This window comes from Anopheles aquasalis, chromosome 3 (genome assembly GCF_943734665.1).
Source record: "Anopheles aquasalis chromosome 3, idAnoAquaMG_Q_19, whole genome shotgun sequence".
Classification (NCBI taxonomy): Eukaryota; Metazoa; Arthropoda; class Insecta; order Diptera; family Culicidae; genus Anopheles; species Anopheles aquasalis.
The window spans coordinates 25,028,887-25,054,095 of record NC_064878.1 but is presented as its reverse complement, the minus strand read 5'-3'; the positions used below and the strand labels follow the sequence as shown (position 1 = coordinate 25,054,095).

The 25,209-nt window shown below is 47.5% G+C and overlaps 4 protein-coding genes across 8 annotated transcripts in view; 2 read left to right on the top strand and 2 right to left on the bottom strand.

Annotated features, from left to right (window-relative positions):
• LOC126579330 (uncharacterized) overlaps positions 1-995 on the top strand; it is a 19,643-nt gene extending 18,648 nt beyond the window's left edge. For both annotated transcript variants that reach the window (XM_050242820.1, XM_050242817.1), the window contains one exon: positions 1-995. This exon is cut by the window's left edge and continues 1,069 nt beyond it. The gene's annotated coding sequence lies outside the window, so the exon portion shown is untranslated.
• A 637-nt stretch (positions 996-1,632) lies between these two features.
• Positions 1,633-2,250, bottom strand: LOC126579331 (phosphopantothenoylcysteine decarboxylase). The gene has a single exon (XM_050242821.1). It carries the CDS (start codon positions 2,248-2,250, stop codon positions 1,654-1,656), a length of 597 nt encoding a protein of 198 aa, XP_050098778.1. The 3' UTR covers positions 1,633-1,653.
• A 57-nt stretch (positions 2,251-2,307) lies between these two features.
• LOC126579332 (cytochrome c oxidase assembly protein COX19) lies at positions 2,308-2,577 on the bottom strand. Its single transcript, XM_050242822.1, has one exon. The coding sequence runs from the start codon at positions 2,575-2,577 to the stop codon at positions 2,308-2,310; it is 270 nt and encodes an 89-aa protein (XP_050098779.1).
• Positions 2,578-3,130: 553 nt separating this feature from the next.
• The window catches only part of LOC126578936 (atypical protein kinase C), a 113,015-nt gene continuing 90,936 nt past the window's right edge, over positions 3,131-25,209 (top strand). For 2 of the 4 annotated variants that reach the window (XM_050242028.1, XM_050242026.1), the window contains exons 1-3: positions 3,131-3,924; positions 5,830-6,304; positions 6,626-6,746. In XM_050242028.1, the coding sequence (XP_050097985.1) occupies positions 6,128-6,304; positions 6,626-6,746 (298 nt within the window). In that variant the 5' untranslated portion in view covers positions 3,131-3,924; positions 5,830-6,127. Of the gene's footprint in view, positions 3,925-5,829; positions 6,305-6,625; positions 6,747-9,821; positions 10,229-20,187; positions 20,269-25,209 lie in introns of those variants that run through there. The other 2 variants (XM_050242030.1, XM_050242031.1) reach the window with 2 other exon arrangements.

The following is a 25,209-nucleotide window of genomic DNA, read 5'->3' as shown; positions in this document are numbered from 1 at the left end:
CCGCTGGGGATACACAATGATGATTTAGCTGTGGACGGCGCGATTTGAGTGACAAACCCGAACCCGCAACAGAAATGGTCTCCTGGCAGAGACATCCTAATCAACAACATTCCTAGTTATTCTTCATTCTTTTGCTCCTTCTCCATGATCCTATTGTGCGTAGCAGCAGTAAAATGTTTCATGAATTATTTATTACTTCTTGTTGAAACGTATATCGGTAAATCGGTTTGGATGTGGTTTTGTTTTCTTTTGTGTTGTGGAATCACACGCTGCCAACAGTCCCTTCCATCCCCTCAAATGCGTTTTGAATTGTAAGATAGTAGGAAAATTGCGTTTCCAATTGTAAATTATTCACTATCCAATGTAAATGCTCATAAGTCACGAACGAAACGATGAAAAGACACAAAATGAAGCGGAGCGAACTCAGAGACAAGAAGAGAAGATTTATAGAATTCAATCAAAATGATTTGTGTAGAGATTGTAGCATAGTAGGAAAACCATAATCCGCACAGCAAAAGAAACGGAAAAACAATAGAAAATGGCATTAGCCGAATAAGGGAAGGATAAAGGAACGTTTTTGTATCTGCTGCTGGCTGTAGCAATTCGAAAAAAGTTTGAAATTGGAAGTAAAAAAATGTGCAAGATATTTGCAAGATTCACAGCAACAAGTCACTTACGTGTGATAGAGATAGTGCGCAACCATGCACCAACCACTAAACACAGAGACAAGCATCATGGAGACGAACTTCAACGGATTGGAGTTAATGGAACAAGAGGTACATGCGATAACTATAGAGCGGGAGGAATCGAACAAGAAAAAGGGAAAATTTTGGCTACAAGCGAAGGTGACGAAAAAAAAAGAAACTTAAAACACACCCAGACTCACTCATGCATTCATAAACGAAAATAAGTTGTATCAAAATTACGCATACACAATACATTAGCGTGAACGTGGAAAAGAAGCACAGCATAGGAATAAAAAGGGGTTGTAATTATTTGTTTTTTTTCCTGTATTTTAAAGTACGTATCGTTTGTCAAGTAGCCCTTGGGAAGAGAAAGGGAGCATTATTCTGTGATTGGGAAATTGATTTCTTGCGCTCCCGCTGGAATAAGAATGGTTGGCTTGCTACGGTTGCATCCGTTTATTTGGTTTCGTAACTAGGTTTCATCTACGGTCGTTTAATTTTCCGTAATTTTGTTTCCAAACGCTACCTGCTACCACGAGGCGATTATTGGTAGTAAGAAATTAGTGCTTATTTTTAAGAAGCCAGTAACATATTTATGTATTTCTGTTTAAAAGACAAACCACGCCCGTAGGAACACGCGTGTTAGTCGCCGTTCGTAAGAGATTCTGTTAAGAATTGATCTATTCATAAAAAAAGAAATGCCTTTACAGCTTATCATACGATTGATTTTATTTGTTTAGCTACCCCTTAAGTTTCCAATGCTAATGTAAAAATGGTAAAAGTGTAAATATTTGAGGAAAAAAATAAGAACAATACTCTCCCGACAGACGGACACGCGGGCTTTGAACGGCTTGCGTTGGAGACAGTTGGAGATGGAAATGTAATCAAACCCAAGACTTTTGCCGGATTTCGAATGAAAGAAAAAATGAACGACAGTCTTTATTAGAAAGAAAATTTATTATTCACATTACCCACCACCCAGATCGGCTCCCCCATGCAACAAGGTATTGCGAACGGCGTCGACGATTGTATCGACTTCCGCCATCGCCCCTAACCCTGTATCACCACACATCAACGTTTTCGCTATGCAGGGAACCTCTCGGTGACCCCACGATTTCAACGTTTCGATTTGTGATGCCGTGATCGGATGCTCCCACATGCGCGTATTCATGGCCGGACAGAAGAGCAACGGTTTCTGTGGATCCCAGGCACGGGTTGTGCAAAGCAGCAGATTGTCGCACAGCCCGGATGCCATCTTCGCTAGACTGTTCGCATCCAGCGGAGCTATGACGAGTAGATCGGCCCACTTGCCCAGTTCAATGTGTAGCACCGGGTCACCGCGCCGTTGCCAGCTGTTCCACTCATCTGCGTCCGTGTGTACCAGGACCGATTCCGGTAGATCGGCAGGAGCGAAAAAGTGTCGCGCATGTTCCGTCACGATAATGCGTATCTCCACGTCGAACTCCGCGTCTTCCAGTTGTTGCAGCTTCTCGACCAACACGGGCAGCTTGATGGTGGCCACACTCCCGGTGCAACCGATGAGAATATTTTTTTTGCTTTTCATCACTCTCGAAGTCTTTTAAAGGGAGTAGAATGTTGTACTTTTGGGTCGTTTCGCGTTTCACGACTGCTCGCTGGCCTTTGGCGGCGTTTGTGAAGAGTAGCCGAGTTTGGAGAAATCTTCCTTGGCCATCAACTCGTGATCCATGCGACACTGCAGGTACGCTTTCGATTCCTGGCGGCAGGCAGAATTATCGTCGGCGTTCTCGCGCAGGCAGCGCATGTAAAACAGCATCAGCTTGCGGCACTGGCCGCCGTGGTCCAGCGGGAAACTGCCCTTTTCCGGCGCGGTCGGTATGAACTTTTTCTGCCCAAAGGTCATAGAAGTCATGGCGTCACGGGAGGAGGACTTGATCTGTGAAAGAAGATTCCACGATTGTACTTTGGGTTTCCAATTTGTTCCGTTTATTTACTCACCTACTTGTGATAAGCGCAGTGCAAGTTACGTAAACACGAGTTTCATGCTTCAGGATGAGGAACTTCCAAATGGCTTGGCTACCGCAAAAGAATCCAATTCCTTCCCCACGCCTTGGCGCTATCGTTTTATTGTACAATCGCGATTGGGTGCACTACTTTTAGTAAACTTTTTCCAACTTTTTTACTAACCGGCTGGCTTCGATCGCGGCGGTGACGATTTGTTTTTGACAGTTTTTGACAGTTCTCACCCTCCCGGTGGGTCACCCTGTGCATAAAATCAAATATTTTCACATATTCCACATTTTATTTCCATTTTTTGTACAGTATTTTCCGTTTGCAATAATTATCTGACCGGAATACCATCGATCCTTCTCCGCTGGCCAAGAACGGCACAAAAAAAAAAGAACGGCGTCGACCGCGAATTCCGCCACAGCAGCTGCGGCCGAGAACTGTCAAAACGACGCAACAAACGACGAACGAACGACCAGCAAGCGAAGAGAGCGAGAGTTTTGGGTGATTTTCCACGTTCTTTTCGGTCCTTTTTTTTCATTTCCAACCCGGCAAACGCGTTCCGGCCCGCTCGGTTTTTTGTTTGGTGCATTTAGGGGAAATTACTCCAGCTGTGGCCGCGCGGTTCCCCCGGTCACTCCCGACGCGACACGGCGAAAGTGCAAGGCGTTCCGTTTTTCGGTGCCAGTTCCGGCCGCTTGCTTGCTCTCCGGGGCTTCCGGGCCGTCTGTTGATTGTGCGTGGTCTGTATTGTGTGCGTCCCGTGCCATCCGATACTTCCGGCTAACCTTTGGTTAATTCGCGTCGGTGTCGTGTGACTTCCGATTCGCGGTGACCGATTTGTTTACATCGGCGGTGGCGGTGGTGGTGGTGGTGAACGCACCACGGAACGGGTCCCTCTTTCCCTCCGAAACAGACGAAAGTCGACCCGTGGTGGTTCCGGGCAGAGTGTGAAATCGGGAGCAGAGGTTGCTGTGTTGTTGTCCTTTGATCCACGGTTTGCGCGAGCCGTGCTTGTGTTGCCGCGCGAGTGATACGTGCCTTTTCTTCCGCTTGTGCCGTTTGTGCGAGAGGCCACGAAATTCCCCAGAGGCCAGTGTGCGTGCGTGCGTTTTGGGAGTTGTTTACCAACGGAACCACCTGTTAATCTCGTCGTTCCAAGTGTTGCCCCCTTCTCGAAGGGTAGCACCCCATCATCAGCTGCCGGCCAGTAACGGATCATAAAACCGACCAAGCGCCTTCAAGCCATCTGGTAAGTCATCAGAAACCGCGAATGCTAGTCGCTGCGTCATTCATTTAATTGCCATCTCCTCTCCGATCTCGTTGCATCCGTCCTGGTTTGCCACCGAAGAAGCGATCATCTCATAGATCTTTGTCTCAATCATAGCAACCACGGCAGCAGCAATGGGTTGGTAGTCTCCCACTCCGGCCACAGCGCACAGTGCATGACTCACTGCGATCGAAGCTCTCTGCTTCCGAAGTAGAACGATGATGACGCGACGAGAAGAAAGATCGATGCTACGGAGCAGCGCTATCTAGGTTGATGATCTAGTGCTCCTCGTAGCTTTGTGCTGCCACGGTGTACCGACTGTTAAGTGCTCCAAGTTGGCCCGATAAAGTTAACAACAAAATTCGGGAAGCCACGGAGCAGCGGATGTTTGATGGATGGACAGATCCGGCAAAAATCAATATGGCCACTACTGGGGCGAAGGGGTGCAAAGTAGCCAGTAGATGGCCACCACGCAAACGTGGGCGTAATGTAATTTATTCTTCTTACAATCGCGCCCTCTCTCTCTCTCTCTGTCTGTCTCTCTGCCTCTGCGGCCGGAGCCGCATGTACCGTACTGTTTGCTGGACCACCAACGTACACACATCTCCCCCTCCACGGTGAAGCGTGTGTGCAAATGTGTGCGGGGGGCGCGGCGTGAAAACGAACGAGTTGGCTCAAAGTACCGCAACCACGGTTTGCCGCACACCGCATGACGATACACGATGCACATACCCATCATGGCCCCGAGGGGGGCCATCGCCGGTGTGGCGCGAGACGAAGTGAAAGAGTTGCGTTGCTTCCGCTGCGTTCTTCGCTTCTTGCTTCTATTGACTTTGGCTGGCTGGCTGATGTTGGCTTCTTCTACTCTTGTACTTTGTGTTCTCGCACGCGGGGGCTTCTCTGTGGTGCTGCGTGCCTGCTGCTAAGCTGCTAAGCTGTACAACCGCACATACTGCTGCTGCTGCTGCTATCCATAATTAGTACTCCGGTGGTTTACTGCTCTCCAGCGACGGCACCGAAAATTCCACCTCCAGCACGAGAACCCTTCGGTGCCTAGTAGGCGTGTGCTGTCGGTTGCTTGGATATTATTTGATAAACTAGCCAACTGTTTCATTGATTAAATGCCGCGTGCAGAGGAAATTAACCAAAAAAACCGGAGCGAAAAGCGTGAAACGATGATCGGAATTGAGGTCACGGGGCTTCTTGCCTCACCAAGAGCGACCAGTACGCCCCAAAAGCGACGGGACGGTCGGAATAATGCATGCTCCCCATATTCTCATCTGTTTATTTAATCTTCCTGCACCAGGTTCCTCTGGGTGGGTGGTGCGTCTGTCCCCCACCTTCAGTGCTGGTGTCTGGAACTGTTATCTTGGATTGCGCCACTCGCGCTGTGTCGCGTGCCATAAAGCTTCACCATCTGCGCTACATCTGCGCTCCATTCTGCTTCATTGCTTGCTTAGAACCGAGGAGATCGTACTTTTTACTCATCGAGTAAAAGTGTCGCTGACTAATATTGCGCACGAATGGACAATTGTTTGTTTTTCAAGCGTTTTGCTGGCGAGGGCCAACTCCGAATCTGCTAGCCAGAAAGGGGGTTTGCTCGTGAAGAATGATATAAGATAGGCTGTTGGCTTATCAACAAAGCTGTCTGTCATAAACTGAGATTTTATGCTACGGAGTAAGCCACAATCACATCGCCTGGTTTGTTGCGTTGTCGTATAGATAAGCACAAATTTGATAAGAAAACAGGATTGGGTCTCCATCGGTCACAGAAGCTGTATCGATTATGATTGATCAGCACTTTATGGTACCGCATCAAGCATGCTTATATCTCGTAACCTTCCTTAACACTAATCCCTTTGTCCGGTTTCTTTTTCTCATTTCTAGTCGCTGCACAATCGTCGCTGATGACTCCTAGGGCGTAACGGAACAGTAATAAGCTCGGCGTCGGCTTCCGGAAAGCTCTACACTCCGCAGAAAAAGGGATAGAGGTCACGTTACGGCCACCGAGTCGGTCGGGGAAGTGCATATCCGGAACCAATCCCACCCAAAGGGAGTTCACGTGTTTGTGTTGTACGTTCGGTGGGGGCCAATTAGCAGCAGCAGCAGCCGGTGCAGCAGCCCCAGCGAGAGTGCCTTGACTTGACTGACCATCGTGTGAGCGCGAAACGAACCGCCGGTCACGATGCCGATCCAGATCGCTAACGAGAGTAACAACAGTGGAGGGGGTGGTGGCGGTCATGAGATCAAAGTGAAAATCGCCTACAGTGGCGAGGTGATGATCACGTACATCGACGAGAGCATCTCGTACGAGGGTTTGTGCCGCGAGATGCGCGAAATTTGTCGCTTTTCACCGGATCAGGTGAGTGTGCGATCCGTGCTATGGCAGTTTGCGTAATTATAAGCTTATCAATCAAGTTCTGCTAATCAATTTATATTCAAAATAATGAGAGTCTCATAATGAGGGACTATTGGATTCAATTGATCTTTCATTGCTTTTCTTTGCTGCTCTGCTCTCAATTCCTCGGTTCATTATGGTATTATTATCGGTCGATAAAAATATAAAAGAGTAGAAAAAAGGGGCCGGTCAATCCCGAAGCAACCGGCGGATTAAGTGAAATGCGTTTATGATTAGACTTCTAATCTTTCAACCTTTCTGGTGCGGTCTGCACACAACCTGCAGGTGTTCACGATGAAATGGGTGGACGAGGAGAACGATCCGTGCACCATTCAGTCGGACATCGAGCTCGACGAAGCGATCCGTCTGTACGAGGTGAACCGTGACTCGGAGCTGGTTATTCATGGTGAGTGTTTTTTGTGGCTTTTAGAAACAAATTGTACAATCAATTAAACGAAATCGTTATTTCGCATACAATCTACTATTGGGAATGTTAATCAATTTGGAATTATTTTGCTTTGGGTATTCTAAGGCACATTATAGTTCTGAATATACTTATCTAGCAGATGCATCAGTCTTTGTCGGTTTTGCTACATGATGTCTCCACAAAAGGTCCATTAATTGCAAACAGATACTGCTTGTTTGCCTGTAGTTTTACTTATTTGTATCTTTTATACAAGATAAGTTAATCAATAATTGTCGTTCAATGATCATGAGATTCGACGCTAAAAAATAGAAACCATCCGTGGTGGTTACTATGGTGCATACTTTGAGTCGTATCGTAAAAGAGTATTTTTGTTTTGGGAAAACTTAACTCAAACACTTGGTAATTCGGTAAAGCAGGCTGTGCAGGAGTAGCCTCCGCGACTCAGCAAGTGAGTGCGCTTAAATGTAGAAAAAGAATTTAAATTAAAATAAATTTCATCACACTAACTGCCAGCGAACATGCTTTTGGAACCGTGTGCGCGGCAGTGCACGGCAAGCACCATCAAAAATCGCTTACTTAACCGGTTCAAAAATGTAGAACCCCCCAAAAAGAACAAAAGGAAAAAAGGAAGAAAAAGAAAAATCCCCGGAAAACAATAGCTAAAACTGGTCCGTCCATATTCTGCCACCGAGGCGAGCGTTCCTTCCTGCGTGCGCCTGCCGTTTATTATGGCTGGCGGCGATTTGTGGCACACTCGGGTTTCGGTCTCGGTTTCGGCGCGGCTTGACTCCGCCTGGCCGCTAGGAAACAATATCCCGACAAAAGCACCAAACAAAAAGGAAAACGAACTGGAAAATTGCTCGTTTATTTGCCGGTGAAAGCGCGGCACACGGCGACTGCCGTGCCGGGGACGACAGACGACAACGACGACGACGATGACGATATCATCATCATCATCATCTAACCTGTGTGGCGCTATTGTTGTTGTTGTTTTCCGGTCGAGCTTTCCGAAACCTGCCATGCCATGAATAAATGTGTATGATGCGACCCCCCGGGACGACCTCCCTTGAATCCCCATCATTTTGAAAAGAGAAGGAGGGCGGCCAACGTGACCACGCTAGTAGTCAAATGGTCCTGAGAGCATTAAACATGGGTACGCTTCGCTATTCCTCCCCACCGGAAGTCTAAGCATGTCCTTCTCATTGTCGTCGTCGTCGTCATCGTGTTGTCTGGCCCTGGCCGTTGCCACGGATATGTTGCAGTGCAGAGCGGATTCTTCGCGTTTTTTCCGTTTTGTACAACAAATTCAAAACTTTTTTTTATGTGTGACTGTGTGAAAGAGAAAGAGAAGAACTCTCTCTTTCTCTTTTCCCTGCTTCTTATCTATTTGCCTTTTTTTCATTTTAGCGAGCAGATGGTGGCCGCTATACGTTTGTAGCAGTCCGTTGTTATGTTGCACACACATGGCCTCCTGCGAATGTGTGCTGCTGGGACACTTTTCGACTCACCGGTGCTACGACATTCATAATCGGTTGATCCGGAAGCGCACAGTTTCCAGCGACGCTATGTGGCCATGTGACCTGGAGAATGCATTTTTCAAACATTACCTTGCCACCCATCCGCTTTTAAGGCCCCAGGAGGGTCCTGCATAACTACGCGAAACAGCATGAGCTTGCTGTTCGTTTTCCGGTGTCCCGGGGGGTAGATTCCGGTTGCGGCGAGGACGATTCCGGCTTCCGGATATGATCTAATTTACATATTTTGGGTGCCAGGCAGGCCCAGCATGGAGATAATTCTGGTTAAAAGCGAACTGCGGATGAAAAAGTAAAAAAAAAGGGACGCTTTTTTCGCAAGACGACGGTTAATGTTTCGAGGAGGTGCTTTTTGCGGGGTGGATAATATTCAAAACTCACTCTCTCGTACCTATAACAACATGATTGTAAGCAGCGGATTTCGCAAAAGCATGGCATGGCCGTGGACTAGGGACCAAAAAAAAGTGCCGCAATCGTGCGGTGTTGGTCGTGCTTCGTGTGACGGCGATGGGATTTGGTTGTGCGCCGTTTCGCTTTGGTTTCCGTTTGGCCCTCAGGGGTACGCTCATTAAAATATGAATACCGACCGGGTCTAGGCCGGTCTAGAGGATTAGATTTTTGTTGATTTTATCGTACACAACGAACAATGAGTATTTCGAGTGGTCTTCTCTAATAAAATATGGGATTTAGCAGATTAAAGTTGTCGGTTTTTGGTGAGCTTCTGCGTCGACCAGGGGTTTTTTTTGTCGCTTCCGTGAAAGCATCGACATCTTTACGCTCTGTTATCAGCGCTAGAGCTAGATAAACACACGGGTGCGACGTGGATTAGCAACTAAGAGAGGTTATGTAAATGATGTGCCAATGTTTAATGCACTGAAACTGGTCTTTAGCTCTCCGGCAACAGTAGTACGCTGGTGCACACGACCCTATCACTGGTCCAGCCCCCCCCCCCCCCCCCCCCACCTTACCTTGACACGGATCGTTTGTTGCAATTTCAATCACCACCAGAAGAGGTACGCTCGGGGCACGTATTGTGCCCCCATCTTGAGCTCCATATTGAATTATCTTATTTATTGACACTCGTTCAGTCGAGCGGCCAAATATGCAAAACGCACGCGGCCTATCTCACAGCGTCCACACTGGACACCAGCACCACCACCACCACCACCACGGGAAATACACTGTTTATCGGTGGCACCTCGCGCGCGATAAGCAAATGGTCTCCAGATTTACGCCTCCTCGGTGCGCGATACATTGTCTCCTGGGTGTGTTGCCGTAGCCCCTACCACGATGTAGGTTAAAGAAATATTCGTTTTTGCAGCGATAAGCGCTGCACGGAACGCAGCACCACAACACATATTGTCTTTCCAAGCTGCCCGAAAGCCCGGCTTAGGCCCGGGATCGAGCTGAGCCTAGCGCCTTACCGTTTCAGGTCCGGGATCTGCACTCACCTCCAGTGCGCCGTAAGAGGGTGGAGGGCCACGTGAAGAAGGCTAGCTAGCAGGCTTGCTACGGTTACTTGTTCGCCCCACTGGTCCTAGCGCGCCTGGTGGATGCCATTTCAGTGCATCGCCGCTAGTAGTGGCGTCGTTGTTGTGGAAAGCCTCCGGAAATTAGCAGCATCGTGTGGTGTGGTGCTGTTATGCGGGCCTAGTTTCTTCGATCCGTGGCCACCTCGTTGCAGTGCCGCAGCACACAGGTTGGTGCTTTCTGCTGCTCCAGCTACTGCCGTGCAAGTGCAAGTGAGTGCAGTGACTACTAGTGCTCGGTGACTACTAGATAGAGCCCCGTTTCTGGCTGTTTTGTGTGATGAAAACGTCTAATCGTGTGTCGAACCTGCCTGAGGTGTGTGAACGATGTTGATCAGCAGCAATCGGATCGGTTTGCTGCGATGGCTGCCAAAGCAACAGGTGACGACGCTTCCTGAAGGCGAGTAGAGATTCGATTCTATTAGCAAGAGAGTGTTTGCGATACGCATCGCTTTTAGCTTTTAGTGCCTGAAATGGTAGTTACTGGAAGATGGAATTTGCAGTTAAATTGATGGCATGAACGGGAGCCTCAGGCACAGGTTGATTTGCGCGTTCAAAAGCGTCCCAAAAAACATCTCCCGCGCACACAAACAACCGAAATGGACGAACTTTTACGACGCAACGCGGTGATGCTGCGCGTTTCCCAGAGCAGGATGGGAAGAAAGAAGAAAGAAGTGGTTGTCCGTAGGGTTCCAGGTTTTTGTTTTTTTGTGCAAACCATTTTCTCTGCCCATCGCACCCGCTCCTCTCCACAGGATTATGTATCCGGCAATGATTCATTTCATTCCTCATCCGGTTTACGGTCGCCTGCGCTTGTGCGGCTTCGTGTTTTTCATCCTTGGAGCGAGCGGGCGAGCATAGCGAGTAGTAAACAGAGTATACATTATGCGAGTGGATCATTCCACTGGCGCGCCTCCATCCCTCGCCAAAAATCGTGGCCGTGAATCGTGTCGCCGAACAGAGAAGAGGAAGAAGGCAGGAAGGAACAGCCACGATCCGCGCCCATTCGCTCTGGCTGCTTATGATTTTGATTTCTTTTCCATTTGGATGATAATTTAGGGATTTCATTTTCCGGATTATCCTCCCACCGTCGTCGTCGTCGTCGTCGTCGTCGTCGTCGTCGTGGGGCTTGGCAACGGCCACGGTGGACGCAGGGGGGAGGGGGGACGCCTTTCCTTTGGTTTGTGGTTTTTTCTGCCCTTTTTCTGTGCTGATGGCGGGCGGGTCTTTTGTTGGAGAGAAGGAAAAAAAAGAAAGACTTCCCCAAAAAACACGGAAAGGAATAATAGAATGCCGTCGAGGGAGGGCTTCATCGGTATGGTGGTGTGGCGAGCCGTTTCGCGATATTTCATTGCGGCCACCGTAAAAAAAAAAATATCCCGAACCGCGCGCCGGTGGCGCCGGTGGATTTATAGATGGATCCTCGTCAAAGCGACGTCGCGTCGGCGATTGGTGGCGGAGTGTAGCGTCTAGAGTAAACAATGTCCGAGTGCGAGACCGTTTTTGGGGACGTTGTTTGTTAGTTTGGAACTTTAACTGCTGATGCAGAGACAAACACTTAATGGGATGAGATCTATTCATGGTCAGAGTCATCACAAGATTTTTCAGAAATTATTTTGTTACAAAAATGCAACTTAATTATCTATTTCGGATCATGCATAGTGTAGAGCGAATTACCATTTGTTTGGTTGCATTATGATTGCTAATTTTTCGATTTTTTTTATTCAAATTATTATGGAACTTTGAAAAAAAAAATTTTGCTCTTGTGAATCCATCTCGTAGAATCTAAATATTTTGACCTGTATCACTCACAGTAAACGTAATCACATTTTAATCTTGACCACAAAACCCCCTCCTCCCCCCAGAGATAACGTTATCTCTCGAGGTATTCTCGAGTTGCGGTTTTCAATTAGTACACCTTGTAGCACGACCGGACTGATCTACCATTCCGTCCAGAGACTGCGTCAAGGGAAAAGCGGCAGTGCTGTAGAATGCATATTTTTGCTTTCGAATGCCACTACCCCACCGGGGCCGGGAATGCGAAAGATGATTTAATCCCATTTAATGTCCTTTTCCCATCTTCACTCTCTCCTTGTCGTTGCCTCTTGAGGGTCTCTCCTTTTCGTTTTGTTTTTTTTATTTGCACCCTTCTGTTGAGTTCCCTGGATCCATATGATCCTCGGCAGCGCATCGTCTTGTAGACGAAATCCGAGCGCGAGTTCAGCGCTGTGAGATTTTCATGCACAACATTGCATCTAACATTGCATCCGTAGTCCCCCAAAAACCGTAGTGACTGTGAGCATATGATGACCGTTAGTGCCGTTTGTGCTGTCCTGCGCCGCGAGCACCCCATGTGAGGACGCTGTATAAAAATATAAACTACCCATAGTTTTTCTTTTGCTACCATCATTTTTTTTTCTTTTTTTTTGTCGTTAAAATTTTGCGCCTTAACGCTTCACGGTTCCGCATTTCACATACTTTCTCTCTCTCTCTCTCTCTCTCTCTCTCGGGATCTGCCATCATTATACGTGCGGCACGTGGTCGGAAAAAATCATTATTTTCCCCTTAGCACCCGCAAAAGAGTGCACCCCTTTATCTGTGTATCGCTTAATGACGTCATTATGGAAATATGCGAGCTCGTGATGACGTAGGTTTTGCAGACGGCATGGCATGCTGGAGTCGCGTCGAGTTATCGTGTTACTTATGAAAATAGGAAAACGGTTGAAAAAAAAGCTTATTTCATTCGATGGAGCAAGCGATGACACCGAACTGACCTTCAGAACCGACCGCTAATATGGATCCTATGTCCGTAAATGTATCATCCAAATGTTCCTCTAACTTTTAACAGGTGAAGGAGAGGCGAGTGTCAAGCAGAGAGAACACAGGTTCGAGGTCGAGTTCCGTTTCCACATCATTTACCCCGGGGTACTACATTTTGGACATTTTTCACTTCCATCCTTTTTTTTAGGTTTTTTTTTATTTCCCCTTTTGAGGTGGCGGTTACTGTTCACGATGTCGTCTAGCGCCCACCACAGGGAAATGTTCTGTGCGATGTCGAACCCCGTTGTTGTGCGAAGAGAGGACGTTTGTAAGCGCTAGCCGCTGTGATAAAATCCACGACGCTAATATTGTATAATGTCGTGTCTGCTCGAGTGTCGTTGCCATGGCCGTTGTTCCGTTCCCGCTGGTGATGCAACCGAAAACCTTCTCTCATCCACTCTTCTTAAGGAAGGGGGTAAGCGATCCTGGGCAGAACGAGGTCTGGGGGTTGTCATCGAACTGTCAGTGGCACTGCACTGCGCTCTGCATCTGATTCCATTCCTCTTGCCCCCCTTGCCATCTGCATGGTGCTAGTCGCGAAAGTTCGCGACCGGCTTTTGGCCACGAGCTGGTCTGGTGTGCCCGTTTCCGTATCATTTGCTATTCGCACCAGCGGGGCGGGCTGGCGCGAAGCCACTAGGGCTTCGCTATCGAACTGTAAAAATTCGTTTTGTATGCAAATGTCGATGCAGAGTGTGAGTTTACCGGTGGCGTCCTAGTGCTCGCTGCAGTTCCAGTGGAAATGTTGGCGAAAGGTGATGATGAAGATGTTCTTTCGCTGATAGCTACCACTGTTGTTCCCTCTCTCTTCTTCTCGCTGCTCCCGTGAATGTGTTTGTCCCATGTGGCACGCTGTTACATAATTTCCCACCGGTTTTCGTGGCACAAATAAGGAAGAGGAAAGAGGAAAGACGACGGGAAAACGAAGGGGTTTACAAATAGAACTTCCACCCAACAGCTGGCACAGGCGCCCTGACAGCAACGTCCTGAAACGCCAAATGGTTTAAAAGTGGCTAAGAATGTTGCGCAGAAATAAACATCGAAACACCGGTGCAGGCCGCACTCTCTCGATGGTGATGTTTATTTCCTCGCTTCTTATCACAAACTAGATACCGGCTGGGGGCACGGGGAACGCTTTGTTGTTGCTTTGGTGCGATCCTGACAGTCGTTCGTTGCCAGCAGCACCAGTAGCAGCAGCATTTTCATGCTAAATTGCGGAAAACATGCATTCCGCGAGGGAATCTAATTCGAATTCGAATCCCGGATGTTCGTTCGATGATGGCAGGGCTCAGATATACGTCCTTGGAGGCAGATGTCGTCGTAATGTTTGTTGATTGTATTGCGTATGTATGCATTCATTTGTAGCGTTTTACAAGACGTTCACAGCCGATGACTACTTCACTATACTGATTTAGTAAAACTTTAAGTAATTTCTTACCAAAACAAGGATAATTTTTGGCGATTTTTTCGTGACTTAACCATTCAACAGCTGCGTGATGGGACATCAGAAGAGTACAAATCGATACTCGTTTGAAAGATTATAAGTTTATTCAGGTAGCCCAGTCGAGTTTTTGTTGAATTTCCTATTTTTCGATTTTTGGCAGATTTTTAAAGTTGAAAAAGTGATGCTTTTTGTCAGTTTCCCTAAAAACACGATTATTAATGATTTATTTAAAATTATTGTATCGAAATTTTTCATGAAATCTCGACGGGGCTACCTGGCAAAAAGTGTACAGATTATGTGTTAAAAATGTCAAATCAATCGGTCCAGTAGTTTTTACGGTACGATGGACACCGACTTTGAAAACGTTGGTTTTGGGAAACGCTCTTCAAAGTAGCGTGCTGCATGGAGCCTTGTATGAAACGCGGATTTTGAAAAATCTATAGCTTTGTCAGTTTTGCTTTGATTGATCCAAAAAATGTACACAATGTTCTTGAAAGGATCAGCATTCAGGGAAAAGTATTAAAAATATGTGTCACAAAACAAAATTAAGTACTGAAGTAAGGGGTGAAGCTTTAAAATAACAGGGATAGCTTGCCATTTAAGTATTAATTTATGGCTTCTTCCGTTCTGTTAATTTATGGCTTACGATTTGTAAATGGTATCTTCGATGGTAAATGAATTTCGAACACGCTTTTTCATAGTTTTAAAACGAAAAATCGAAATTTATCCTTAACAACGTTGTATCTTATCCTTACAGCGTTCTATTTAATTTTTTTAGGATTGGACTTTATTGCAGGATCGAAAAGAAAAAAAAATTATCCACATAATCGTTCAAGAGGACTTCGATACCTCGTTCTTGCGTCGATATCTACACCAAACACATTTTAATTTCGGAAATTTCGGTTCCGTTTCGGTCACAAAAGCTTTCAAACTAAACTGTACATTAAAGGACTGGAAGAGAAGAAGTCATGCATACCAACTAATCACAGAACAAAGCTAAACGTGCGATGCTATGTTCCATGAGACAGTTTTCCTCTAATTGAAACAAGGTAATTTTCATTTCTTCAGGATACGAGAGTCTAGTGAGTCAACGAGGCCGTTCACTAACTTTCATCCAATTGCGCTTCCTTGGCAATGATGGCCAAAGCCACAGCCCATCCCCCTAGTCATCGTCGTCGTTCTCCAATTGATTCCCGATACCGATCTCATCGATGAAAACCGATGAGACAAGCACGCCCGTTGAATTGGAATGATCTTATCAAAGTGATTGGTCTCCTTCGGGCTTCCTTCGTAGCAAACGAATTGTTCACGTGATGATTCAAATGTAAAGCCGCTTTTCCGAGCTTCCGAGCGTCTTCCCTGTGCCCAGAATAAACAACCAAATTCACCATTGATGACAGCCATTTCCCAGCAGAATTTTCCCTACAGCAGAATATTGGCGCATCCGACCGCCAACAACCGCTGGTAGACCGACTTAACGAACCCAAATCTCTAATGACATGATGCAACCGCGGAGAGGCGAGGCACGTGGTGGTTTTGCTTGTGGTCTGTGGAAAGCTGGCGAAAACTGGCGAACGATGGGAGGAAAGTTAACATCGTTCCCGGCTATTACTACCGCCTCCGGTTTGTCTGTCTCCCTGATGGGTAACGTTGCGTTTACGCGAACTGAACTGCAGCATCTAGCAGCATCGTGCAGCTGTACAGAGTACAACCAGTGCAGGTGTGTTCGAACCGGAAGTCGGTGGCACCGAAGCGAAGGAAGCATTATGTGTGGCTTTTTGGAAGGCAAAAGGTTTCAGAGACGCCGCTGCTGCACCATTATTATCGCGACACGATATCCAAATTCCGTATCCCGTCGGTGTTGCCTCTTAACCCAGTTAACCACCGGGTCGGAGATGCGGGCTTGTTGTTGCTGCAGCTACGCTGTATAGTTCCTGCTCGATAGGAAGCCCGTTTTGTCCTTGCACAGCACCGTTGCAGGTGTAACCCCTGTTCCCGCTCTTCCCAAAAAGGGTTCTAAGTGCTTCAAACTTTCCGCTAACGTGCCAGTTAAACCGCAACGGAACACAGGAGCTTCGTGTTCTGCGAATGGTGCGAACCACAACCGCACTCCACTCTGCCATTAGGTTCGTGTAAGGGGACTGGTTGCTTCTTCTTTCGGGATGCGGTTAGAAAATCACAAAACTTTGGACCGCCCCGGCTAGCAACAAGCAGGAGCAACCCAAGTACCTGCAGGACGCGCATAAGGTGTTCTCTGCGTTGGTCAGTTTGACCTTCAATATTTGGCTAAATAAATCAGTAAACACGCTCCGCAGTCCAGTCCTGCTTTTCCCTTTCCAGGTGAGACCTCGCTTGACCGCATCATGGTCGTCGCATTCACGTTTAATGTTGACTTCTTCGAGAGAAGGGTCGAGGGAATCATGGCCATTGTCATCTGCCGCACAGACACTGCAACGGCACGAGCAGGAGTCATAAATCTAACGGCCAATACAGTAACTTATTCATCGCCGTAGGAGAAACATTACTTGTGATGTTTTACCGATTTATCATTTCGCTTAATGGAATTAAACACTCACCTTCACAACGATCCATAATTCGCGTTCGACAGGCCAAAGATAAACGACGCCAACACGGGGACAAAGATTAACTCTGGGATCAACTGGCCATTGGAGTGTTGGAGATCAGTTTCGTGGACTTTAATCTCCTGCAAAGCTGGTTGGACAAAAGTTTTCGATATGAAATGAGTGCCTGGAAAGGGGGGAGAACTGTTGCGCTGCCGACTGTAAACAACAGTCCCAGACGTTACTGTTTGAATAATCTGGAGCTAGAGAACCGAGGATTGGATGATGCAAAGCGTTTCAGACTTACAATATTTGCGCAGAAGAGTTGAATGCCTTTGCTTCATTGTAGCAAGTACAAACCCTTTCTACAGCATTTAGTGTTGCGGAACCAAACAGGAATGAAACTTTAAATAAAAGACCACACCTTAATGCGTCCGTCCACTCTCTGGTGCCTTCTGTCTGCTCCGTCTTTGTAGATGCAAAGTTTCATCGCGCACCACTCCAGGGATGCACCGGTTCCGTCTACTTTCTGCCGGTGTGCCGCGTTTTCTAGCGCGCGTAGAAATAAATGGCAACGCAGAGGGCATGGAGGTGTTGGTGCCACGGTGCATTATTTGCGACTTTGCCGCTCTTATCGCCCCTTGCCAAAGAGACATTTAATACCTGAGATGAGAAAGGGCGCGCGCCACTGCTGCTGGGATGGCTCAGGGCGGACGGTGGTGGACTTTGGTGAAATGAATTAAGATAAGTTGAACCCGAGCATACCCGTTTAGTGGTGAAGGCGTTTGTTTCTGAACCGTTGAGCTGGAAAGCAGTGGAGCTTTTGTATCGGTCGAGTTTTTCGCCCGAGGCCCGTGACTTCCAAGGCGAAGAGCTAGCGATCTGCGCTAATTTGAAGGGCTGGGGAACTAACTAATGGGGATGGTCATATCTCTCAGGCCGTTAAAGGTTCATTTTCCAATTAAAATCCACCGTCGCGACGGTTGGTTTGGTCCAGGGAGTGGAGACCGCTTCATGTCGCTTCATTTGCGAATGGAATTGCTTTTGAAATGAGATTCTCCAAGGCACCCAATACACATTCTCACCACAGTGAAGCCAGGTGTCGTTCTATTTTAAATCATTCCCGCACACCATTCTTCACATATCAAATGCCGCCCCTAGGGGGGTATAACGGAAGGAATACATGCGTGGCGCGTGTAGAACGGATTGCAGCATCGCTACTCGTTCAATCACCGTCAAACTATCGTTGAAGATAGCAGCCTGTGCAATCATCGATTACCAGCCGTTACCGCCCTCTTCCCGTGCGGAAGAGAATAGTTTGTTTTACATTATCATCTCATCGGGTCCCCGGTCTAGGACCTCAAGTCTCTATAGATGAGAGATAGAAAGAGAGATAAAGTAGGTACAGCGGCGGGGTGGTGCTCATTGCGGAAACATAGCATTTTCTATTCGATTGCCTAGGAGCTGGAGAATAGCTCAATAATGGTACACACTTGCTCATCATCAGTTCGTCAGCCATCGTCGTCCTCGTGTGACGTTCTCTCGGCATGGTTCTCGGCATGGTACCGCTCTATTGGAGACTGTGGGACAAAGTCTCCAAGCTCTTCTCACTCAAGCATTAGCTGGGCAAACGGAACGGAACACCGGTGTCCGTTGATGGTCGTGTCTCAAACCGAAGCTTCTTATACGCGCCTTCAACCTGCCACCTAGAGTACCCCTTAGGACCCATGCACCACGCTGCTGAATGGCAAAGAGCGAACTGACGCGCATGAGACTGATAAATATTGTATGCCTTCATTTCGCTTATCTCGTCCATTTTTACATGTGCATGCTGATGAAGAATCAACCTTTCTGCATCCTCCCAGCAGCATCCTTAACCCAGGAGCGTCCTGTGCTTGCTCTACGATAGTGTGCGATGGAAGCGACGTGATACAGATGGCAAACTGAATTCTGATGTCTTAGATTGAATTCAAATGATGCTCCTTTCTTCGACTCCCCTCTTGCTTGGTACCTAGCACCTAGCACCTTGTTAGCAGGGGCCAATACATGGGTTCTTGTGCTTCTGGTGCTCCTTTTCCTCTTTCTCGCTGTGTGTTCTCGCTCCGGATCGGCTGCAAACGACTGGTGTGGACATCGTTCCCTGGTACCCAGGCCGACAACGAAAGCTTGCTAGCCCGCTGGCTGACGTTTAGCGAGAGCAGCTTTCTTCTTCTTCTTCTTCTTCTTCTTCTCTGGCAGCCGGCCAGACAGCGATGGGTGGTCTGTAGTATCACTATCATCACCAGCACACCAGCAGCTAGTGATTACTCCAATTTTTCGATGTTTCAACCGATAAAACCCCAGCGCACTAGCTGGCACCAGGGAGGACAGAGTCTTCAGACTGCAGTCCACGGGATGCTGCAGCTCCTTCGGCTTCTCCGAGTTCCCCCGGAACGCGCTTTATCTGTTCGCTTCGCTTCGTGTATGACTTTGGCAGCCGGTTCCTCCCAAAAAGGTGTACGAAAGGGACGTGAGGTGTTGGTGGTGGCGGCGATGCCGGAGTGTCCGATGATACCTTTTCCTAGTCGGTCCAGCACGCTGAACGAGCCGGGCCGGGCAGTACTGACGTTGGGCTTTCCTGTGCGGACTTAAGTAAATAAATAATTCATTCGGTAATTTCTTGGTTCGTTTCGTTTTCGTGCCATTCGCGCTGTGCACAGGCTTAACAGGATGATGATGGTCCTGGGGGAGGGAGTGCGGGGGACCGGAGGAAACTCCAGGGGATCTGGTCTCACAGATGGACTTTGTTGGACACACAGACAGACACAGGATTTCTAGTTCCAGTCTAGTGTGCTGATAACATCTTGTCGTCGTCGTTGTCACTGACATCGTTCGTGACTAACTTTTGCTTCCTTGGTTCTCTTGGTTCCGTAAGGCAGGTCTTTTCGGTGTCTGGGATGAAATGTTAAATGTTTTATCCAACGAAATAGCCGGTTAATTGATGTACGCCCTCGTGGTGGAATGCTGTGCGGAGTGTAAGTACGAAAGGGTGCCCAGAGCTGCAGATTCGATTTATTCCCCCGGTTTTTCACATTCACGACAATCGATTTATCGAGGACATTTCGGAAATATGGACTGGGAAATCATCTTCATAAAGCATTCATTTTGAATTATAAATATGTAGATGATTGGAAAGAGAATGTCGTTTCACTGGAAGGATTATAAGAATGCATACCAATCAAGGAATAATATCACATAGTATTTTTTTTGTTCAAAAATTTATACGGTACATAGTAGTCTGAATTCAAATGCCTGTTTCATTGTTTCCCTCGAAATGGACGAAACAGGAGGCTTTGAGCCGTATCATAACTTTTAATCATAGTAACCTATGGCTGTGAAAAACGCAAAATGCTACCAGTCAGCCTCAAATCTACAAATCGCTCGTGTGGATGCACTGTGCATTACTTTAGCCATTTTCGTGATTTCATTTTAGAAAATTCGCAATATTTCCAGTAGGAGTGGCATCGAGTTTGAAGATGAGTCAAGTGTATTTGAAGAGTGTTTTTCAAGCTATGAATCTACCGTTTGTGAATCCAAAAAGTGGATCTAATTACAGAGGTTTTCGACTTGCTGAAGGTATGAGTGACTTCCGTAGTTCTTCCATTCGTTCGCAAAAAGCATTCCTTCTTTGGCTTTCCCTTTTTTTGTTTTGCTGTGAAAGGTATTCCAATTGGGTGCCTGCGAGTGTGGTTGTGGATCGTGTCCTTAAGCTGCTATCATCACCTCATGACATCGTTATTCGCCCCTCGAGCGGAGCGTTCGATATTGAGTCATGAGCAAAAAAAATGGGGGAAAAGCTTGTCTTGCTTCAACTTTGTTCCCCGCATCGATAAGGATGCGCTTTGCAACACCGATGCCCGAGGCTGGTGCAACCGGGAACCGCAAAATGCTATACAATCCCGATATCCCATCGATGGCGAGTTTTTCCTTCTTTTTGCGTTCATTCCCGGATTGTTTTCATTCGAAGGTTTTTTTTTTCGAGGGCGTTTTTTTTTATTCCGAATGCAGCCCGCGTGGCCAGTCCAATGACCAACTGGCGTCGATTGCGCTGCTCGTCGATAGTTCGGATTGAAGGGATTTTCACAGATTTTCAACTTTGCGCCACCGGCTCCGGTCGCCTTATGTGCGAATGTTCGCTGAAGGTGCCTCGGCCTGCTTTGGTCGATCGCCGTTGCGCCTGAGCTCGGAAACGATGAACAAAAGCTTTCTTTTTGAAGCACCAGATGCTGTTCCATCGCGAATGGCAAACCGAAAAGGTGTGCGGTCTGTAAAAAAGAGGGAAATTTTTTTCTCTAGCATTTTCCGTTTCTGTTTCCGGTGTTTTCCACGCAACTAGCGGGCATCGAAGCTAGTAATCGAATTTAATGCTCATCGAGTATTGAAGAAGATTGCAGCAATAGCAGCAACAGCAGCAGCGTGTAGTATCTGTAACAGAAAAGGGGCAGGGCATAGACACAATGCCACAATCCTTGCTCCGTTTACCGTTCGCGCTCGATTGTAAAGTGTTCCGCACACGGTCGCCAAGCAGATCGTGGCAAAAGAACCGTCGGGTCTCGGGCCTCCGTCCCCCGGAAAAGCCAAATCAAAAATGGAAACCGAGAAACAAATTGTTGGGAAAATATGGCTGCACCCCGGGAGTCCCGGGATCGAATCGACCTCCGGGCGGAGTGTGCCAATAAAGAAAGAATGAAAAAAAGAAAAGGTGAACGGTGCTCCTAACGTAGCCAGAGGAGGGCGGCAGAGGAGTGTGGGAGGGGTTCTGTTTGCCGAAGCCATTCTTCGATTTATTTATTTGCCAAAACGGAACCGGATGCGAGAATGCGGGTGAAAGATATCCGTCCGCGTTGCTCTGCTCTGCTTTTCCTGTTTCTTCTGAACGTTGAAACGAGGATAGAGCTGTGGCCGTAGTGCGAGAGCGGCGCGCACATCTCCTCCGGAGGACCGCTTATCGTTGGTCCGCTTGTCGGATTTACGCGTCCTTCGGTGGTTGCGAGGTGTGCGAAGAAGCCAGGCAGACGTGTGTGAGTGTTGGTCGCTCTGCAGCAGCAGCAGCAGCAGCAACGTGGTGCTGCAGCCGCGCAATGTCCCGCAGGCATAAGGAAAATGAATTTATCATTTCACCGTTCCCCGTTTTGCGCGGACTACCGGACCCGGACCTTTTTCCTCATTTTTTTTTCGTTCCACGCTTCACCAAGCGGCAGCTGCTGCTTCGGTTGCTGCATTTGCCCAGCTTAGAGCTCGGTAGGTTAGCTGCAGTGTCTAGGGCAGGGAGGACACTCAGGGGGAGGTGTGACGCATGATGCTGCCCTGCCGCCCTGCCGCTTCTGCTGCTGCTGCTGGGGACTTAATTTTCCGCAGAGTTCCGGGTCTTTGCATGTCTAGCTTCTCTGGCCTGTGCGGCGACTGACTCGCTGGAGGCTCTATTCAAGGTTAGAGGCAACGGTTATCCGCTTTCTTCTCACTTTTCCTTCTGCTTCTTTTGCTACTCAATTCATATTTCCCTTTTCTGTGTGGCCACCATCATCGCGCGGACACGGTTCGCGATGGGTAATTCATCGTGGTGGACGACACTGAGGACGCCACCGGGATCGGCGAGGCGATTTAGCGAGGATTCCCGTTGTAATGCCAGGTGCATTAAGAAGCGGTGGCTTATGTTGATTCAGGCAAGAAAGGTCACTTTTTTGTAACCTTTTTCTGTCGACGATTTTTTTTCCTAAGCCTTTCGGGCTCATTATACTAAATCATTTGATATAAATTGGGGGATGTCTTTCTAAAATAAAAACAAAACGATTCTGTTCTTTTTGGGTTTTAGGCTTTAGAGTTCTGATTCGGTAGTGAATTATTTAAGATAAAACATAATATTATTACATTCGATATCGAGTTTCCTGCCATAACCCTCTCGAATTTCAATTCAATTTAGATTTCATTTTCAAAACTCCTTGTTTAGATAGGATTTTAAAGTAAAAAACTTGATACCGTTATTGATTATTTGTGCCTTAAAATACGAAACATTCATGGTCGTTTTAAAAAACTTAAAATTTGATTAAAAAAGTTTCTTCACATTTTCACGTAAACTAAACAGAGAAAAAGGATTTGAAATGTCAAATGGATTTAATTAACAGCTGGAAAGTAATGCTTTTCATTGACTTTCAAATTGTGAATATCGCAAGTAATGGAAAATTTCCTCTTTCTCTATTTTTGAGTTTTAAAAGAGAAAATAAAATAGAAAATTGTTATTTGTTATTCCTGTCAAGGAAAGCTTTACAGTCAAGCATCTTAAAGACTAGATCTGCCTTAGCTGGGCGACTCATTAGCTGTTTCCTTTTCTCCCTGTAACGGCAACAGTTTTCCTACTCATTCCGTTCGTCTTCGTTTTCTCCTTTCAAACGTCCCAATCTTCCAGTTCTCTCTCTGTCTCGTCAGCCTGATAGTTCCTAAGCTTGCAAGCAATCCACCAAACCGAATCCACTCGAAAGGCCTCGAAAGGCCACACCTTCAAAAGCCCGTAAAAAGGGTTACCTTCTTCGAAGTGATTCGCGGCCCAGGAGTGTCACGTTTTTGGCATCAAAAGACTTCTGACGGCAGACGACTCCTGGTGGTGCTGCTGCTCCGGCTTATCGGTGAAGGCGTTGTCCGCCTTGACACATTCCATTGGCACTGATTTGCCCTCCTCCATCAGGACACGAGAGTGACCTAAGGGCTCTTCATTTAATTTCCATTTTCGATGGCGATGGCGATGGCGCGCCCCACACACCTACACAGCTGGACAATAAAACGGAATCGCCCTCTGTCGGGCGCGTCCCCTGTCCGGGGGCTTGTGTCTGCCTGCGTCGCATTGGAATGCAGCGCACGGGGCTGTGGGGGTGGGGAGTGTTGGCGGCGGTCACACCCGCAGTATCCATTACCATTCTGATCGTCATCATTGCTGGAAAGGAGCGGTAGGTGTACGTGATGCACCAAAAATCAAGCCACTCTCGGTGTCGCCATTCGCTGCTCCTGGTTGGCCCGTCTCTGGTACTGGAGGTCCAATGGTGGCTGCGCGCTCCGGTCCGGTTCGGTGGAATGCTGCTTTTTCGAGGTGGTGACACGGTCAAACGTGCTAAAAAGCTAAAACTTACCACCCAGCTGGCCACAAGCGGGAATGTTTGCCGCGCTCCCTTATGGCACCACAAAATGGACCTTCTGTTCCCTTTTGTGGGTTTTTCTTTTTTATCGAGACGCTCGTGAACCAAGACGAGCTAATTGGTGTGCTGTAGGGGGTGTCCTGGCGCGCCTTGGTTTTTTTTTCGTTCGGGAGAAATTTATTGAACGACGTCTTCTTCCTTCCCGTTGGGCGTGTCCCCCCACTGGTGCCACGGTATTATTCGATTACTTATCGCCATCTTTTCTCGGTATTTTGGACGATGAAAGCCCCGAAGTGGAGGGGAACAGAGTGGAGGGGGGTTGAAATTCAAATTCCCTAATTCAAAGGCGCGTGCGTCCGGGAGACCACCGGCGGCAGTCTGTGCGAATTATGTATTCCGTAGAACGGACTCCACGCCGTCGTTCGATTTACATTCGTCCGTCCGTCCGCCCGTCTCTGGTGGTGGGTTTCAAGGACACTCCACTGGTCTACGACCATCATCATCATCATCATCATCGTTGGTGTGGCCATCAAGACGTGAGCGAAGGTGTGTGCGTTTTTTTTTGGTTTTTTTGCTCCTTTTTTACCGCGATATTTTTGGGGGAGGAGAGAACGTTAGCGCCATGACTTTTGGTCCCGTCGCGCCAACCAACGGAGCGCTGTGGAAATGCCCACGTACGCGCCATAAACGATAATTTATGATCCAAATACATGTCATAATCTGTCCGGTGCCATGACCATGAAGGACCCCTCAGGTCTCGCGGCGAGAAAAACATATTTTTGTGTACCCGTCCCTCAGGATACAGTCGCTATCGTTGCTTCTTCTGCTGGTGTGAGGCTTTGATTTTATGGGAAAATGATTTCACAGGTAGAGCGCTACTGTCCTAGGAGTGAGATTCGCAAGAGTTACACTATCGATGATGATTATGATGTCTGATGACCGTATGTTGCTGTTTGCTGATCAGTTGGCTGTCCAAAATGGAAATATATCAATAATTTGTTTTGACAGCCTGGAAAGCATTCCTTAACAATATTTTGAGTCTTTAAGAAAATGTCAAACGTTTTCTTCCACATGCCTGATGTCAGTGCTGTCCGTTGCGCGCATATTTCCGTATCTTGTTCGCGATGCAAGCGTACACAGTTCAGTGTGACGCACGGAATGGAATGGAATGGAGTCATTTTTATGCTCCGTTGCTAGGACACCATTTTCATGTGAAATCTGGCCCGTTTCTTTGGTATCGGATCGTCTGTAGACGCGCGCCGCAGACGCCGTGAAACTTTATCGCCTATCTATTACGGATTATGAGGGGGAGTCCGGTGGCTGACGTGACTCTCGCATTGAAAGTTCGATTTTATGTATCACTTCACGCTTACGCTTGCAAACGGTGGTGGCA

Coding starts and splice junctions, on each gene's coding strand:
- LOC126579331 (XM_050242821.1), bottom strand. CDS start 2,250: ATGAAAAGCAAAAAAAATATTCTCATCGGTTGCACCGGGAGTGTGGCC.
- LOC126579332 (XM_050242822.1), bottom strand. CDS start 2,577: ATGACTTCTATGACCTTTGGGCAGAAAAAGTTCATACCGACCGCGCCG.